Genomic DNA, 19,151 nt, shown 5'->3' on the forward strand with positions numbered 1-19,151 from the left:
AGGCGCAGGAAGCGGCGGCCGGCGGGGCGGAGCGGCCGGCGGGGAGCAAGGCCGCGGGCGCCCCGCCCGGGCTGGTATGCGGCCGGGAGTGACGCGGGAGGAGGGGTCACGTGATGCCCGTGGAATGCCAACAATGTAGCGAATGTCCCGCTCGGGTCTGCGCGTCCGAACCGCGGCGTGAGCGCCCCGGGAAGATGGAGCCGCCGCCGCCACCAACGCCGCCGCCGCTTCCCCGAGCTCCCCCGACCCTCCGGGGTCTGCAGCCACTGCCGCCACCGGCGCCCGGTGTCCCGGCGCGCGAGGTCCCGGAGCCGCGGGCCAGGACGCCGCCGAGGGTGTAAAGAGAGCTCCCGGAGGTGAGGGGCCGCGGCCGGGAAGTTTGTCGGGACAGGGGGCTCCGCCCGTCCGCTGGATCCTGCGGTCGAGCCGCCCTGCGGATCGCGGAGAAGCCCACGGGGCGGGTGCCGGGCGGCGGCGGCGGCGGGGCGGCTTTGTTGTGCTCGCGTGGCGGCGTCCGGAGGCCCAGACCCCCGCGCGCGCGTCTCGCGGCGCCGACCCCGCCCAGCCTGGGCCTCCGGGCGCCGCGCCGTCCACCACGCGCGCTCGCGGCCTTGCGCGCTGCACCTCGGGCCCCGCGCGCCGCGGTCCCCGCCCGGTGTCTTGTTCCCCGGCCGCGCCGTCCGGCGGTCGGTGCGGGGACGTTGCGTAACGCCTCTTCTTGAGCCGACTTCTTCCACCCGGGCCGGCCTCCGCCGCTCCTCCCCGCCGGGAGTCGGCGGCCTGAGTTCGTGGTAGCGCCCGTCCGCAGCCCCGGGTCACGCACGCGTGATCTTCTTGCGTGGCCCGGGTCTCACCGGGGCGACCTCGGCCACCAGCCTAGTGCTGGTGAAACGTAAGCCCGTGAGTGTGAAACGGGACAGAGCTAACTTGGACGTGCAGATTTTGTTGGCCAAAAGTTTTGAGCGTGGACTTTTACGTCCTTAAATTTTTCCTGCGTTCCCGTAATGTGATTGTTTATTCGGGAATTTGTACTAAGTCTTGCTCCGTGTTTTTACTTTAACCGCAGGCTAGGTCACTAAATGATGTTCACCATTTTTTAGTGCTAATTCTGGAGCCGAGGCTACTTTTTATGAAGAAAAAAAAAACTTTTAAAGGAACTGTTGAAATAAGACGCTAACAAATATCTTCCAGCACAGGAATGTAGACACTACTTAGAAAGCCTGTTTTAATTTAACTATAATTAACAAGACATTACAGTACTCAGCCTCGTAAAATTTTGTCTGGTTGTCCAGGTATAGAAAACACTGTTGTTGAACGAACCCACCGTGGTTCTTTTGGAATTGCCTGACTTTTACCACGTCTCAAAATGTCAGCTTCATATGGTACCAACATTGGCTGCCATGCAGAATTATTAGAAAAGAGTTACAGAATCACAGAAGTTTTGAGCTGAGAGCTGGTCTTCAGCCTCTTCTCTAGTTGGAATAAGTGTAAATTGGAGCTGTCAATATTTCTTTTCTTAGCGAATCACAGCTTTGGTGGGAGGGACTTTCAGAGGTGGGCGGGGAACACGTTTACAATAAAATGCCTTGTTATTTTAAATGCTGTGTTGTAAATAGCCTGCCCTAGGCTCTTAAAACCCACTGGAGAGTGGAATGGAAGGGCTGGACCCGGTAAACCCACACTAAACGCGTACGAAGCTTTTGGGGGAGCTTTGCGGGGGAGGGGAACGTGGGGGTGGGGATGAGGGTGCTGTATTGGGAAATTTAGACCAACACAACGGTTTGTGTTTATTTTGTGCTTGCGATAACGCGAAACTTCTAAGCAGTATTCCATACTATTTAAAATTAGTGTGCTCGAAGGTGATACGTTTTAATGCATTTATATTGCCTTGGCTATAAATCTGTTCTACAAACTCGTGAGCCTTTCCAGTCCGCGGAAGGAGCCAGTCTACTTCGTAGAAGCTGTAGAAATTCCCAGAAATCTCTGACCTTCTTAAAAACAAACAAACAAACAAACCGTCTTTTGGTGTTTTCTCTGGAGCAGCTGGAGTTCAGAGAAGGGTAGAGGCACTTTTCTTTCCCTTTGTGCCACCTTCTGAGGGGCACCCCAAGTTTTTAAAACCTTGGGATGCTAGCATCCCTGAATATTATTCAACTGCTCCCTTAGTGCTTTTAAGCCGGATGTTATTTGATTTACTGTTTTATCTTGAAGGTATAATAAAACAGTAATGTTGGAAATAAAGATAATTGGTGGTGATGCTAAAATTAGGAGGGAAGTTTGGCATTGCTTAATGCTTGCCTTTCTCTTGGCAAATACTTTATGTTGGTTAATGTCTAGACTGTGTCGACTTAATTGTAAGAGTGGTGAGGTTTTTTTTTTTGTAAAGTTAATTAACAAGTACTTTTTGTTTGTGTGCCAGTATTTTTGACATACGTAGGATTTTTCTGGAGGAAGAATGAAAACTGTCATATTTCAAAGCTGGAGTTTTGCATTTCTCGTTAACTCTGATTGCTAAGGTGCCATTGCAGACCCTACAGATCTCTAGGCCGTCATGGAGGCACAGCCTCCGCCCCTCCCCCCAAGAATGGTAGTTGCTTTTGAATGAAGTAGGCCCTGGGTTAGAATATGAAGCTCTCTGCCTCCAGGCAGTTACTGGAGCAGTATAGCCGAGGGCCAGCATTTCCCATTACTAATTAACTCCATCCTGCCTCCTGAGCCTTTCTCCTGTTTTATTCTATTTTATTTTTTTGGTTTTTCGAGACAGGGTTTCTCTGTGTAGCCTTGGCTCTCCTGGGCTCGCTTTGTAGACCAGGCTGACCACATCGATCCGCCTGCCTCTACCTCCTGAGTGCTGAGATTAAAGGTGTGCGCCACCACACCTGGCTTTTTTTTTTTTTAATTGGAAGTCCCCCAGACAACCCCTGCTCCCTCCCCAGCATTGTCTCACTGCCTGAATGCATTCTTCTTCACACAGGAGTTGGCGTCCCCCAGCAGTAGCTCCGCACTCTCCCAGCAGCTGCAGCTCCTCAGTTGGTGGAGACCATGGTCTGATACCTGAAAGAATTGTGATCTCGCATCAAAACAGATTCTCGATCTAGGTTTCCAGTGGAGTGTGTACATTCGGCCTCCCTAGCGGGGAGTGTGGGACCTTGGGGAGGGGTCCTTTCAGAGGAGGCAGAGCTTGCTCAGAGGTGTCAGAGCCCTGCTGGAGGTTGTCTGTCCTGCTCTCTTCAGCTGCTTGCTCTTAGGAATTCTGCAGGGAACGTTTGTTTGCTCCAGCCACTGCACAGACAGGCTCACCAAGGCCTTATGGTGACCTGATGACTGAACAGTAGGGAAACTGTTCTCCTAAATCTCTGAGAAGACAGTCGCTGTTTTCCTTAGAGACCCTCCTTAAGAAAGCACAGTCTAGCCAGGTGGTGGTGGCACACGCCTTTAATCCCAGCACTCAGGAGGCAGAGGCAGGCGGATCACTGTGAGTTCGAGGCCAGCCTGGTCTACAAAGTGAGTCCAGGACAGCCAAGACTACACAGAGAAACCCTGTCTCGAAAAACCAAAAAAAAACAAAAACAAAAACAAACAAACAAAAAAAAGAAAGCGCAGTCTGCGCATGCGGCTTTTTGGCCTGGCCAGGACTGGGGAGGTACATACATCAGTATGGTGGTATATGAATCTGACACTTAGCGTCCGCCTCAAGGCCTGGCCTCTATGTTTGATGTAGAGTCATCTTTGCTAGGTACTTATAGTGGAAATGCGATTTAAATAATAATCGGAGGTTTTGGTCTAACAAACAATGTTTTAAAATATGCCCTCCCCCCCCCAAAAAAAAAAAACTACCAAAAAACCTCTAAACCATATAAACAAATGAAGAGAGCTGGGTGGGGTGGGGTGACAAATATTTGCTGTTTGAGTGCAGGGGAGCTAAGGCCAGTGGACTGTGAATTTGAGGCCAGCCTGTGCCACATTGACCATGCCACAGTCAAGGCTGACAGGATAGCCTGGAATGGCCTGAGTTTGAGTCCTCAGAACCTACATGGTAGAAGTAAAGAACTGACTCCTACAAGCTGTCCTCTGACCCACACAGGTGTTCTGTAACACACACACACACACACACACACACACACACACACACACACACACAGAAAAAAAACCAAATTTATTATTATTATTTTTTTATTATTGGTTTTTCAAGATAGGGTCTCTCTATGTAACCTTGGCTGTCCTGGACTTGCATTGTAGACAGGGCTGGCCTCGAACTCAGAGATCCCCCTGCCTCTGCGTCCCGAGTGCTGGGATTAAAGGTGTGCACCACCACCTCCCAGCCCCAAATTTTCAATTAAGAAAAAACCCACTAAACTAAAATAGAGCCAGTGTGTGTGGTTACTGGTATCCTAGCAGTTAGGGTTCTGGTTGGTTCACTGGTCAGTGTTTGATGTGTCTGGCAGCCTGTGAGGTGGGTCTGGGAGGCATAAGGAGAAGGGAGAGTGAGAATTCTCGAACACGTGCTAGCATTCTCCAGGCTCGGGTTGAGGGCTGGAACTGGGTTTGGTAGGAAGCAAGGAAGGAATGTTTAAAATGCTGCTCAGTTGTCGGGAACCGCCCCTCACCGCCTAGGATTTGGTAGAGGGCTCCAGTTTTGCAGTGAAGTGGTTTTGTTTTGGGATTTGCTATAGACTTTTTGTTTGTTTGGGGTCTTTGTTTCACTTTGCTTTGAGAGAGGGATTCATTCATCGGGAAGCCCTGGCTGGCCTGGAACTCCCTGTGCAGACCAGGCTGGCCTGGAACCGTTGGCAGCCTTCTTGTCCCTGCCTCCTGAGTGTTGCTGGTTTTACAGGTGTGAGTTACTTAGTTGTTTCAGGGTTTCCAGTCCAGCGCCTTGTAGTTTCCTTTTTAAAATATATTTAAATCAGTTGTTAATGCCAAACAGATTTCAAAAGCTAGATTTATTTTACTTGATATTCCCAAGGGCCATATTTATAAGCGTATCGATAAAGGAAGAACCCCCATCTGTCAGGTCTTGTTAAAATGGTGGAGGGGTAGCTCAGCATAGCTCATCGCCAGCTGTCGTCTTCATTGGAGTGATGAGCATTTCCATGAAAATTTTACTTAAAAAGTTCAAGATTTGGCTATGAAACCAATCTTCAAACTGAACCTTAGAATACAAGGTCTCCCAGCCGAGGCAAGCACTTGTCTGCTTCATGACACCGAAGGCTACTTTCTGGATGATTCATTCATGGACCTGGGGCACCAGTAGGTGCTGTTTGTCACCCTCTAAAAAGGATGGAGCACCTGGTGTGTTCTGAGACCAGCTCGCCCTGCAGAACGACGGGGAGAAAAATCAGAACACCGAAGAAAGCCAGGCAGTGGCTTTATGAGGTGTCACTGAAGAATCCTCTTTGCCGGCTGCTTCCAGATTGTTCCTGAGTCTGGAAAAGGGGAGGAAGAACCAAAACACTTGACCCTCGCTGCTGTTCCAGGCCCCACCACCTGGTATTTCTTAGCTCCGCTACACTCTGACAGAGGAAGGTCTTGGCATTTCTTGCTCTTGTGAGCTGTTTTTATTTTGAGACAAGGTCTCATATAGCGCAGGCTCGCCACAAACTCACTATGTAGCCAGGGTCTCTGAACTCCTGCCCTTCCTGTGCGCCCTCCTTTGTGGGCCTCCTGCTTACTAGGTGAGTGCTCTCCAGTGAGTGGCACCTCCAGTGCCTTGGCTGGCTTGATTGGAGTGTTTGGAACACAGGGCTACTGTGTGGAAATCCTCCCTTAGCCTGTTCCAGTGTCCGTGTTAGAGTGACAAAGGGGCTAGGATGGTGTGTGAACCACCCCTGCCAGTTAGACTCCGGCGGAGTGGGACTTTGCCTCACTGTTAGGACCCAGTGTCTAGGGCCTGGTATTTCATCTAGGAACCATGGTTTAGAAAGAAAACCAGTGTGTGTGTGTATGTGTGTGTGTGTGTGTGTGTGTGTGTGTGTGTGTGCAACTGTATGTAGTTTAGTCCTATGACATAAGATGTATTCTTGTCCTTGTGGCAAGCAAAACTTGTCTATTACCTAAACCTTCCTCGTGGGTCCTGACTCTGGGTACGCAAGGTAAGCAGAACAGTACCGTGTATTTTGTGAGCAGCTAACTTTACTCAATACCATGTCTCAAAGGTCATCTGCCGTATGGCCTGTGATAGGACTTCCTTCTTACGGCTTTTAGGGCATGGACATGTGACGCTTCGTGATGGTCTTGTGAGAACTTTTTCAGCTTGCTATATGACTCTGGCTGGCCCAGAGCTTGATGTGTAGACTAGTCTGGCCTCAGCCTCACAGAGATCCACTTGCCTCTCGCTACCTCAGGGATTAAAGTGGTGCGCCACCGTACCTGGCCCCGCTCAGTCACATTTTGTTTGGCCGTTGAGGTTAAGCTTAGAGAAAGGGCTTTCCTGTGGATGGAGCGCTCCCTCTGCCCAGCCTAGATCTCTGCTCACAGCACCTGCTAAGGCCCTAGGGGACTGCTTCTGGATAGGTGTGTCCTGGGTGTGTGTGGCGATGTGTCAGGTAGCATGGGGTGGGGGGTGGGGGGAACAGAATGCGCCTGCCTGTCTCACACATTGCTGAAAACACACTGGTCACTGTGTTGCATTGGGGAAGGTGTGAAAGTGACAATTGGTCTCTGAGGTTGCTGGTCATGGTGGCAGTCCAGGGAGAATTAGCCAGCTAGGTATTGAGAGTCTTTTCTCGGTGGAGTATAGGTAGACCTGTGCCATTTAGAAGTAAGGAAAGTCCTGGTGATTTTATTTTTCCTTTGGTTTTTTTGAGACAGGGTTTCTCTGTGTAGCCTTGGCTGTCCTAGACTCTTTGTAGATCTGCCTCCCAAGTGCTGGGATTAAAGGTGTGTGCTACCAGGCCCAGCGGAGACCTGGTGCTTTTAATTAGCATGGGACCTTTCGGGGCCATGGTCACTTCTGAGGTTGAGCCACACTGCTCAGATGTGTACAGCCCAGTACTTGGCTGCAGGTCTGTGTTTCAGTTGGCCTGGGATATGACTATACGGGGCTTTTTTTCTCTTGCACTTTTATCTTTCACATACAAACAAGTCCACTTTCACCTTCTCAGCCTATCCTCCTGCCCTGACCAATAAAGTGGGCACATGGCCATCCCACTTTTGGTTCAGCTTGACATTTCTTCTGCTAACCTTGCTGAATTTTTGCATGGTCCTTGTCTCCTGACCTGACGAAAGCTTTGTGCCTATTCATTCTGAACGCTTAGATGTATATCACTATAGTGTTCTACTTCTGCCCTGCCCTGTGAGCATCACCAGGTCCAGTGGGCCCTACCTCTTGGTGCTATTGGGCTGGACCACTTCTCTTTGCCTTCCAGATGCTATCCTGTATTACAGCCCCAAAATTCAATTCTTTTCTTTTCTTTCTTTATTCCTTCTTTCCTTCCTTCCTTCCTTTGTCTTTCTCTCTCTGTCTCTCTGTCTCTCTCTGTCTGTCTGTCTCTCTCTGTCTCTGTCTCTCTCTCTGTTACCAAAACAGGGTCTCTCTATGTAGTCTTGGAACTCACTCTGTAGGACCAGGCTGGCCTTGAACTCAGAGCTCTGTGTGTCTCATCCTCTCTAATGCTGGGATTAAAGCGTACACCACCACACCTGGCTTTTTGCCAAATTTTTATGAACACATTTCATACAGTTCTTAAACAATTTATTATTTTGTCTGTCTCCTGACTTGGAGTTTAAACTGCGCAGTCAGAGGCTGGTCATTTTTCAATTAGCCGAGTGAGAGGGGCACCTTGTACGGATGTTCAGTTTGTATACTGGTTAAAAGACCTACGTGTATGAGGGTGGGCCTCACATCACAAATATAACCAATCATTTGAGAGTACGTTCAGCATGATTGAAGACTCTGGGCCACTCTCAGGGGACCTGGGTGCATCAAGTCACCTGCAGAATAAACATGAGCGCCCTCTTCTGGAACCTGTGCCGAGATCACTCCCGGTTTCCCAGTGCCTGGAAGTTGATCCGGTTTGTACCATCCCTTTGATTTAGACTCTTCCTGACTGATTGCCAGGCTATGACCGGTGGTATCACAGTTGGCTGTGTGCCGTCAGGGCTGGGTCTGCCAGCACCTGGAAGATGTTCCTAGGGCACAAGCTGATGAAACATGTCATTGTCCTTTTATCAACTACCATGGGCCCACCAGGAACTGTAAGGAAGTACTGGTGTGGAAAGCAAAGTCTTGAAGCCGACCACCCACTCCTCCTCCTTGCTGTAGACCCGGGGCTTGTGCCAGAGCAGCCTGAAAGGGAGCGGCACAGTGTATTAGTTCTGGGAGATTTGCACAGGAGAACAGTACCTAGCAATGAGTGACGGCTGCTGCCAGACATGACATGGATGAATGAGCAAGAATCGTGCCCAAAGTGGCTAAACAGAAGCCAGAGGGTGCATAACTTCACAGTAAAAAGTGCAAAAGCTGGCCGGGCTGATCCTAGGTATTACAAGTCAAGGCTAAATCCCTTGGGTCAGGGCATGGGGTGGTAGCGGCATGCCACCTGAGGTAGCTGCTACTTCTGAGCCTGTGAGCAGCTTGTAAATGCTGTCAGTCTAATGATGTGTGCGCTAGGAGGAGGCTGCCTGTGGTCCCAGTCCTAATATTCCTCTCGGCTTCAGTAGCCTCTCTTTCAGAACAAATTCCAGGGGAAGCTTGGAAGGCCTGAGCTTTCTTTTTGCCCTGTGACCCGACCTTGGCTATGGGATGGGCAGGAAATGTGGCTTGCTCTGGCTTACGAGAACTTTGTATGGCTGTTTCCTTCACATCCCTTGGCCTGGCCTAGCTATGTGAAAGGGCTAGCCTTCTCCGTAGTCTGCTAGGGTCCTTTGGCGGTAAAGTCTGGTGGTCAGAGACCACACCTTCCCAAAGGAATGTTCCAGGAGGGACTTCTGTCCTCTGTCCTGATGACCCTATAGCATGTGTGAATGGGTAGCTACAGGCTAATTAATGCCTGAGACTCCTATGGTAGGTACCTGTGCCTTTAAGCCCAGACCTGTGGCCTGCTGTGACCTGAGCCCTTCTCTGTTCCACAGCCCAGCATCTGTGGACTGGAGTGCAGTACTGCCTCAGTCAGCCTGGAGATTCCTGGCCAGGGCCCTGCTCCTAACCCAACCCTGCACATTTGCTAAAGGCTCTTCTAAAGGGAGTCCTGCTGCCTCTGTGGTTTGTCCCCAGTCCCCACAAAAGTCCCAGCCTCCTGTCCTGGGCCCTGTGGAGGAGCCTGCCTTCTTAACTCCAGCTGGAATCCCACCCACCCCCCTACCCCCACCCCATCCCACCCCACCTACCCCGCCCCTCCCCTCCCCAGGCGGTCTCCTGGGAAGTTCCCCTGACTCCCCTCTACCCTCCCAGCGGTGCTGGCTTCCCCTCCTTTGGGGCCTCTTCCTCTGCAGCTCCTTTGCTTCCCTTACCCTCTGCCTCACATCACTGTAAATGCTGAAGGTGAGGCTCTTAGTCACTCTGTCAGTGCCTGAGGCTTAATAGCCATTTCACCCATGACCTACAAGCTATGGGGAGGCTGAGGCAGGAGGATTGTGAGTTCCAGGCCTACCTTGGCTTTATAGCAGGGCCACATCTCAAAAAAGATGCCCCCCTGGGCCTGGAGAGGTGGCTCATGGGTTAAGAGGATTTGTTGCTCTTTTAGAGGACCAGGGTTCCATTCCTAGCACCTGCGTGGGCCTCGCAATCATTCATAACTCCAGTTTCAGGGACTGTAATGCCAGCTTCTGACTTCCAGAAGCATCAGGTGCACAGACACACAGGCAAAACAGTCATATGCAGAAAATAAAGATACCTCTTTCCTCATTTGCAGAGTGGTGGATAGGTACAGAGTAGTGGGGGGGGGGGAGGTGCGGGGGTGGGTGAGGAATGCGCTGTGTCAGGTCCCTTTCCTACACAGTCATTTGTTTTAAAGACCGTAGTGTTAGTTTTAATTGTCAACTTGACACAACCTAGAAAGGGTCTTAAGTGTGGGATTTCTTGATCAGCTTGGCCTGTGGGCCTAACTGCTGGGAGACAGTTTTGATTGTATTCACTGAAGCAGAAGACTCAGGCAGGTGGGCCAGGCCTTTTCAGGGGCTCCCAGGCTGTGTCCCGGTGGAGAGTGAGCGGGTAGGAAGGTGTGCCTGTGTTCTCTTGACACTTGACAAGGTCCCTCCGTGTGATGCCCACAGCGATGGGTGGTAACCTGGAGTAGAGAGCCCAGCACCCCCTCACTCCCTGATTGCTTTCTGTCAGGTGTTTATCACAGGCATGCGCTCTGTTTTACTTTTAGAAAGAAAGGGAGGTGGGGGATGAAAGCTTAGAAACTGAGATCTGCGTGACTTCTAAGTGGGGAAGCAGCAATCCTTTGTAAGTTCCCAGCCGCCCCAGTCACCCCCAGGATCCTCCACACGTGCTCTGCGGGCGCTCCTACCCTTCCTTCCCTTTTTGCTGGAATGTGAGCTTATGGTTTTAGAAATCTAGGTCTTCCAGAACAGATGCTCAGACCAGGAAGTCCCTGGGAATGAGTGTAGTTGCAGTGTGCCCTATTTTCCATCAGTTAAGCAGAGCTCTGGGCTTCTGGGCCATAGCCAACCTGGGGCCCAGGGGCACAGCTGTCCAGATCTCACAGCCCGCAATCTATATTGCCTTGCACAACCATTTCAGTGACTCAGAGTACTAGAAACCATGTATTAAAACAGATGTCATGTTAAGAACTTTAGTCTGGTTCCTTTTAATGGATTCTCCTCAGTTGTACTAAGAAAGTGAGTAGTTACAGCACTGAAGACCACTGTCCCCGTACAAAGCACAGTTTTTTCTTTTTAAATTTATTTTTGGTGTTTTGACTGCACGCATGTCTGTGTGAGGGTGTTAGGTTTTGAAGTTACAGACAGTTGTGAGCTGCCATGTGGGTGCTGGGAATTGAACCCACGTCTCTTGGAAGAGCAGTCAGTGCTCTTAACCGCTGAGCCATCTCTCCAGCCCCCAAAGCACATTTTAATGCCATATCTAGTATTTCCTGCTGTATGTGGTTGTGTAAGTTACTGCATATAAAACTTCTGACAGTGTCTAGTAAGTGCTGGGTAACGTTACTTATCTGTGTCTTTGCTCCATATGAAGATGTCTGTGAAGTAGAGTCTTGTTTTGTGGTTGTGAGGTTCTTCACGGGAGCTGGAGGTCCCAGGTCTCTGCCTCTTTAGAGGGTGCTCTTTTGGGAGTCAGTTTGCTTTGTTTATTTGAAATTCCAAAGTGTATCCTTTGAAGTCAGCTTTTGAGTTCTTTAGAGTTGGGGGGGGGTCGGCGGGAGGAGGGCAAGAGACAGGACAGGTAAGGGGGCTTTGGGCCGATCTGGAATGTTCTAGCCTGTCTATACTACAAAGGGCACCTCTGCAGGTGAAGACAGCTTGGGAGTGAGTGAGGGCACAGGGAAGAGTGCCACAATCCCACCGTTGGGCTTATTGCTGCCTCTTAGCTTGTGACTGGGTTACCTCTTGATCAGTGCATCATAAAGTGGAGGTATTGTAAGTGCAGCACACATTCAATCCCTACAGCCTGCAGATCACAGCTCAGCGTCTCAGGGCAGCTGGCCACGGTGGCCACTGACTGTCGTGGAGAGGGCCATCAGACCTCACACTGTTAGCCCAGGGAGAAGTCCAAGTGCAGATTCTGAGGACAGTGTCTCCCGGTACCCGTTTCCTCTGCATTGTCAGACTTGAAGACTCCTAAGCATCCCTCTAGCCCTCTGCCTCTCTTCTTAAAGATGTGTTTATTTCATGTGTGTGAGTGCTTTGCCTGCAAGTACGTGTGTGCACCACGTTGTGACTGGTGTCTGAACTCGAGTTACAGTGGTTGTGGCCTACCCTGTAGATGCTGGGAATTGAACCCTGGTCCTCTGGAGGGGTGGCAGGTGCTCTTAACTGCTGAGTCAACTCTCCAGCCCCCTTACTTTCCTTCTCAAGGCACTGTGTAGAACACTTTCCACTGCAGTAGAGCATACCTTCAATATGATGGATTTTGATCTTTTCAGAAAAAAATGGGGAGGGCTTCATTAGGAATTTTTTTTTAATGTTAAGGACCACAGCCTTGGGTGGTGAAGATGTTGGATGAAGCCACAGGCTGAGGGACAATGGTGTGGGTCAGGAATTAGTTGGTGATAGGGACAAGCCAGAAATCTACTTAGTATGTTTAACCCAAATCTTCAAGCTGTGGTTTTCAGAGTTACATGATAGTGAGTTTGGCAGCTGTTGAGATGACTGTCACCCTGTATGGTGGTTGTGGAGACACTGAGGTACGGGCTTCCTCTACAGGAACCTTCCTGGGACAGGTCCAGAACCAAACAGACATGATACTCCTGAGAGGGATGTGCTTTTTTTTTTTTTTTTTTACTTTCTAGGTGGAATATTTCCAAAATCACCATGCATTTCTGGAAAGTAGCTTTAACATTATGTGAAACCCACAAATGAATATTTTTGTCCCATTTTCTTTTTCAGAGAGTGATGCTCTTCAAAATGAAAACTCTGGAAAATTTTAGGTTCTCTTTAGGAACTACAGAAATTGAAGGACAGAACATTTTTGAAAGGAAGTTGTTTTGAAAGCATGTTTACAATTAACTGACGCTATTGACTGCTCTTTTTAAAATAATAAGACACTTTGAGAAGATTGTATTTATGGTAAAAGGAAACTGGACTAACGATGAGGCCAAAGACTTTTCCTGCCACAACTTACTCTGGAAATAGCCGGCAGCGATTGCAAGAGATCCGAGAGGGGCTGAAGCAGCCATCCAAGTCTTCCCCTCAGGGGCTGCCTCCGGGACCAAACAGTGACACTTCCCTGGATGCCAAAGTCCTGGGGAGCAAAGATGCCTCCAGGCAGCAGCAGATGAGAGCCACCCCGAAGTTTGGACCTTATCAGAAAGCGCTCAGGGAAATCCGATATTCCCTACTGCCTTTTGCCAATGAATCTGGCACTCCGGCTGCCGCAGAAGTAAACCGGCAGATGCTTCAGGAGTTGGTGAACGCAGGATGCGACCAGGTGGGTCCAGGCGCCAGCATCCCTCAACAGCTCTGTGGAAACTTTGAACACTTTAACATACGACCTTTTTCCTTATCCCTGAGGCCAGTGGCCATCTTCTCTCCGAGGGTCTTAGCCGCTTTTCCTCTTGAAATTGTTCCTTGCTGTGACTCTTTCATTCTGCCGTACGTTTGTGTGTGTGTGTGTGTGTGTGTGTGTGTGTGTGTGTGTGTGTGTGTGTGTGTGTATCGGGCCCGGGGCCCTGTGCATGCTAAGCATTTGCTCCCCTACCGAGCTGTGCATCTTCAGTTGTGGTCCTAGCCCCTTCCTGCCTCTGTGGGGAAGAGCAGGCTTCTCTTGGCTTTGTTTTTAGCTTGTACATTTATCCTTCCTGTAGGAGTGCTTCTGATATTTAACATGTATTATTAACAGGTCTCTGTTTTCTACTATTTTTGCTTTTTTTAAAATCATATTTGTTGACGATTTTATACCTGTACTTACTCTGACTTACTATATTTTCTTATTTATTGTTTGAAGGCAGAGTCTCCTATAGCTCATGCTGGCTTTGAACTGCTGATGCTCCTGCTGCACCTCCCCAGTACTGAGATTTAGGAGTGTGCCACCCTAGCCAGGTGTTTCCTCCTATTTTAAAAAAATAGTGTGTATACTGTTACGGGAGATACAGCCATGTTCAGAAAGTCATTAGCACTGTTAGGCAAGGCATGGGACTCCTCACACTCTACAGACTGCCTCATCCTCTGCCTTCTCAGCTGCTCAGAACCAGTCTCTGCCGGTGGAGCATTTGTTACCTGGCAGCATACAACTGCGTGTTTAGGATCCCTTCACAGTGTAGGTATCTGACTGTATCACAGTTCTAGCACAGGCTCACCACGTCACCCTTTACTTCAGAGGGAGCGCCAATCCTCTTGGAACTTACTGCTTCAGAACTTAAAGGATTGACCACTGTTTGTGAAACACGGCACGTTCTGTAGCGGCCTCTCTGACACGTGGGGCTCTGTTGGAGTTACCGTGGCTCTTGCAGGCAGCGGTCAGTGTTCAGCAGTCACTTTCCTCTGGTACAGCATCTTGAGTGATGTGCGGCCTACTGTAGCAGTACAGGCTGACAACAGCTGCATGGCCTGTCTTACTGTGAGGGTGTGGACTTAAATAAGCTGCTAAGTGCTGCTCCCTAACAGGACGCGGTGGTTCAGAAGTAAGGAAAAACAGCAGGGTGGGGGTGAGGGTGGGGGTGAGGGTGGGGGTGAGGGTGAGGGTGAGGGTGAGGGTGAGGAGGGGGCTTTCCGGCCAACAGCAAATCTTAGGGCCCTCTCCTGTTATAAATCCGTTGCAAACAACAGAGACAGCCAGAGCCTGGTGGGTTTTTTGGAGTTACAGTTAAATGTAAGAGAAACAAGTCAAACCAATGATCCAGAGTATACAGGTGGGATCTTATTAAAGTAAAATCCATTAGTGATAATTGCAGAGCAAGAAATAAACTGAGTGCTTCTCTAACACAGTAAAGTGCAAATAGAGGGGGGCTAAGGCTTGCGATGCCTGCAAAGGGCCCTTCCACATCTAATTTATGTTAATTGCCCGCAGAAAGGCCTCCCATCTGCCATATTTAATGCTCCTGAAGTAATTAAGTCAGTTTGCGGTCTAATGTTACTTTAAAACATAAAACAGCTGCGCCTCTCCCCCTTACCCTCCACTTCAGACAGGAGTGCATTTGCTTTCAGAAGGTTCTGGTAGGAAAGTCATTATGTGAGCACAATCAACAGGAGGGGAAGATTGACAGTGCCCTGGAGCTGTGTATGGGTGGCTGGAAGCCCATTGTGAGAATCGAGTGTGCTAGGTGAAACGCGTTCTCAGCCTTGCACCGTATTCCTTTAGCCCTGTTGCATTAGACACGTAGTTTAGCTGCAGCCTGGTTCCTCCCTAGTTTGACTTAAAGTGCCATCTTTAGGTTTGCTGTAATCCAGCAGAGTGGCCTTAGCACTGTTTCCCTGTGGGGCATAGTGATGAACTCCTGAGCTCAAGTGAACCAGCTGTCTTGCTCTGCTGCACTTAACGCCACAGATAATTTCACCTGTGTACACACATGTGCGTTCTTCTATAGTGTTTGTGCTATGACTAGTTGAAAATATTTACTTGACTGCTTGAAATTTGATTTTGTTTTTGTTTGTTTGTTTGTTTGTTTGTTTGAGGCAAGGTTTCTCTGTGTAGCCTTGGCTGTCCTGGACTCGCTTTGTAGACCAGGCTGGCCTTGAACTCACAGCGATCCGCCTGCCTCTGCCTCCCGAGTGCTGGGATTAAAGGCGTGGGCCACCACGCCTGGCCCGACTGCTTGAAATTTGAAATGGGCATTTTCTTTCTTTGTTCTTATTTTTTTCTCCTCCTCTCTTGTTTTTGTTTTGTTTTGTATTTTCGAGACAGGGTTTCTCTGTGTAGCCATGGCTGTCCTGGACTTGCTTTGTAGACCAGGCTGGCCTTGAACTCACAGCAATTCGCCTGCCTTTGCCTCTCTGAGTGCTGGGATTAAAGACATGCACCACCATGCCCGGAAAAATGGGCATTAAAAAAAAAAATATATATATATATATATATATATATTAAAGTAAAATTTATATCTTAAATGCGCACAATTTATAAATTGGATTTTCACACACTAATTACGCCTATATAGTGTGTATGGGCACTTTGTAATTAAACCTTTTAAAATGGAAGTATTTGGAAAAGGTGAAAGACCTTAGGGTGTTTTCAGTGTGATAATGTAATATGTTTACCAAATGATACGTTGTGTACATAATTGTATAACTTTGGCAAATAAACCACTTGAAGCCTTATAGCTAGGTAACTAGGTTAATGTGGGAGGAGCTAGCTGCTCTTCCTCTAGAGAGTGAGGCCTTGGAGGGTGAGTTTACAGTTCCACTCTCAAGCTCTGCAGCTTTGGTTGTATGTGGGGAGCATTTCTCTGTCCCACAGCTATGTGGGACTTGTGTTCTCTCTGTGAGCTGTAGTGGGTGACAGACAGGTGGAGCACCTGCGTGGGGGTGAGGAGACGCTGTGGGGTAGTGGGTGACAGACAGGTGGAGCACCTGCGTGGGGGTGAGGAGACGCTGTGGGGTAGTGGGTGACAGACAGGTGGAGCACCTGCGTGGGGGTGAGGAGACGTTGTGGGGTAGTGGGTGACAGACAGGTGGAGCACTTGCCTGGGAGTGAGGAGACGTTGTGGGGTAGTGGGTGACAGACAGGTGGAGCACCTGCGTGGGGATGAGGAGACGCTGCTGTGTGGCAGAGCATATGCATAAGGCTACTATTGCTAAGTTGGTAGACAGCTTTGCATCCTGATGTGGGGTTTCCTGTTCTCAGGGAGCCAGGGGTGTTTTGAGATCTTGAGTATGGCTCCTGGCAGCTTAGAATAGCACCTTCCTCCAGTTGTGCCCCCTGGGAGAAGACTTAGATGAGAAATGAGATGTGAGTTCTGGGAAATGGCCCTGCCTCTCCTGAGGAGTCATTTTTTGGTCCTTGGACCCCGTATCTGACCTGAGGTCTGTGCTCATCTAAGCAGCCTGTGTGCAGTCTGTGTCTCCGTGTCCTTGACAGTTCTTCGGCCCTGGGTTTCTGTGTCCAATGTAGTTCTCCTAACCACCCCACATGTGCTCAGGTAATCCAGATCTCTAGTGGAACCAGGGCAGAGAGAGTGTAAACAAACTGACTTTCTTCCTCGAGGGGTGGATGCACAGGTGGCTCTCAGGATGTGTCTTCCTGCAGGCAGCTTCCTGACAACAGGCCCAGTGAGGGGTGAGCCGGCTACTCTGGGAAGTTAGCAAAGGAAGTCAGCTCGTGACATTTTTAAGGAAAGAACGTGGAATTTCCTCAGCAGTCACATAAGCCATCGGCGGCACTACAAAGGGCCAGAGGTTCCTGTGCACTAGCAGTGAGCGTGCGGCCTGCACATGCATTGCAGCTGCAGTCTAAGCTGCAGCGAGGTGAGGGGTATCAACAGGGGTGCCCCTGTGGAGCACTTGCCAGGGGCAGGTCTCGAGAAGGAGTGGAATGTGCCTGACTCCACGCGGTTGGTGGCTAGGAGCTCCGGCTTGGACATGCAGTGTCTGTCACTAGGCTAAGTGCTGGGTGGGTGGAGCTTGTCACAGCCTGTCTTCTGTGTGCCGTGACTCTCCCTCATTTCCTCACACCCACCGAGGGGGTAGGCTTTCTCATCATCTCCTCGGCCAGTGCTGGCCGAGTGCGTGGCCCTTGCAAGCACTGGTGTCCCCGATACGCCCGATACGCCCGCTGCGGCTCTGGCCCTCGTCACACCCCAGCTGCCCGTGCTCCACATGCAGCAGACTGTTTGCTTATTTGAGGCTTCCTAGGTGCCCTTTTGTAGCTACCTACCTACTTCCTGGAGGGATCCCAGTGTCTATAAAACTGGTTTTGTCTTAGCAGCAGGCTCTTCCTGAAGCCCCTATGTGGATTTGAGCTTTTCCTGTTTAGCCATTTGTTTTGACTCATAGGGCACTTGATTCGGGAGGCCTGTGTTGGCGGCTGTGGGTGCTGTTGTCTCACTTCCCCAGCTCTGAGGTTCCTTATCAAGTTTGTCTGGTTAACATGAAGAGAGCCATACAGAACCGGGTATGGTGTGCACACGTGTAACCCAGTGCTGAATTTGAGCACTCCCCGGGCTGCATCGGAGGACCCCGTCCTCAAGCAAGGATAGGGAAGTGGGAGAGAAGAGAGCGCAGCCGGCTAAGCGCAGCTGCTGTGCTCAGCTGTGTGACAGGATCTGCCTCAGTGAGTCTCTGAGGTACAGTGTGGCCAGTGCAAGGAAGGACAGCCATCCATTGCTCAGACATTTCCTCCTCCTCCCTTTTCTTCTGGAAAGAGACCCACTTTTTTCAACACGAATGCTCTCCTGAAATGCTAGTAAGTGGGGAAGGAGGAAGGCTTGTCTTAGTTTGCAACCCTGGGGACAGGAAATGGCACACAATGGCATTTGGGTGGGACCGCTGTTTGCTTCACCACCTTCTTTTTTTAAGTGGCTTTCAAATCAAATTTGGCCCTGCCAAAAGGTAAACCACATAATTTTTGAAAAGGGATTTTAAAGAGAATTTCAGGATAGCTCAGTGGCATAGTATGTGCCCTGAACCCTACCCCTTAGCACCCCAGAAAGCCAACTAAGAAAATAACAAAAATGACTTTGAGGAGACAGAACGAGTTTCTACCTCTGTCATCCCTGCCCTGCAGTTAGTTTTCTCTCTAACTACTAAGTAAGATGTGCCCGTTGTGGATGGGAGCAAACAGAAAAGTGTAAGGCCAGAAGAGACTGGAGTCTGTGTCCCGTCCCGTCCCGTCCCCCCCCCCCCCCCGTTCCCCCCCCCCACCCCCGTTGCGGCTAGCCAGGCCGAGCCCTGCTTTTAGCTTTGGAGATTGGATATATTTAGGGTACTGTGGCTGTAGAGAGAATCCTTGCATTTTTTTGCTTTTTAAGACTGGTTTCTCTTTGTAGTCTTGGCTGTCCTAGACGCACTTTGTAGACCAGGCTGGCCTTAAACTCACAGCGATCCGCCTGCCTCTGCCTCTAGAGTGCTGAGATTAAAGGCTTACGCCACCACACCCAACCTGCTTGCAATTTTGCAGACATAGACTGACCCCTCTTTAACGTTTTTGAGTTTAAACTTGGGCAGTGTTTTCCTAATTTTAAAAATTAGGAATGCCATTATACTAAGCAGGATATGAGTGTACTAGACATGCCTTTTTATTTTGTTTTATTTATTAATTTATTCATATTACATCACAATTGCTATCCCATTCCCTCGTATCCTCCCATTCCTCCCTCCCTCCCATTTTCCCCTTACTCCCCTTCCCTATGACTGTGACTGAGGGGGACCTCCTCCCCCGTATATGCTCATAGGGTATCAAGTCTCTTCTTGGTAGCCTGCTGTCCTTTCTCTGAGTGCTACCAGGCCTCTTTGGGGACGTGGTCAAATATGGGGCACCAGAGTTTGTGTAAAAGTCAGTCCCTGCTCTCCACTCAACTGTGGAGAATGTCCTGTCCATTGGCTAGATCTGGGTAGGGGTTTGTTTGTTTGTTTGTTTTTAAACAGCAAAATAGGCTCAC

General features: G+C 49.7%; 1 protein-coding gene across 2 annotated transcripts in view; it reads left to right on the forward strand.

Annotated features, from left to right (window-relative positions):
• The first annotated feature begins 216 nt into the window (after positions 1–216).
• Positions 217–19,151, forward strand: part of LATS2 (large tumor suppressor kinase 2) — a 57,197-nt gene continuing 38,262 nt past the window's right edge. Inside the window, exons 1-2 of one of the 2 annotated variants that reach the window (XM_084767745.1) lie at positions 217–356; positions 12,511–13,051. In XM_084767745.1, coding sequence (XP_084623871.1) covers positions 12,713–13,051 — 339 coding nt within the window. In that variant the 5' untranslated portion in view covers positions 217–356; positions 12,511–12,712. The remainder of the gene's footprint in view (positions 357–12,510; positions 13,052–19,151) is intronic. The other variant, XM_084767746.1, reaches the window with a different exon arrangement.

The sequence above is a fragment of the Acomys minous genome (genome assembly GCF_964271855.1).
Source record: "Acomys minous genome assembly, chromosome: 18".
NCBI classification, from domain to species: Eukaryota; Metazoa; Chordata; class Mammalia; order Rodentia; family Muridae; genus Acomys; species Acomys minous.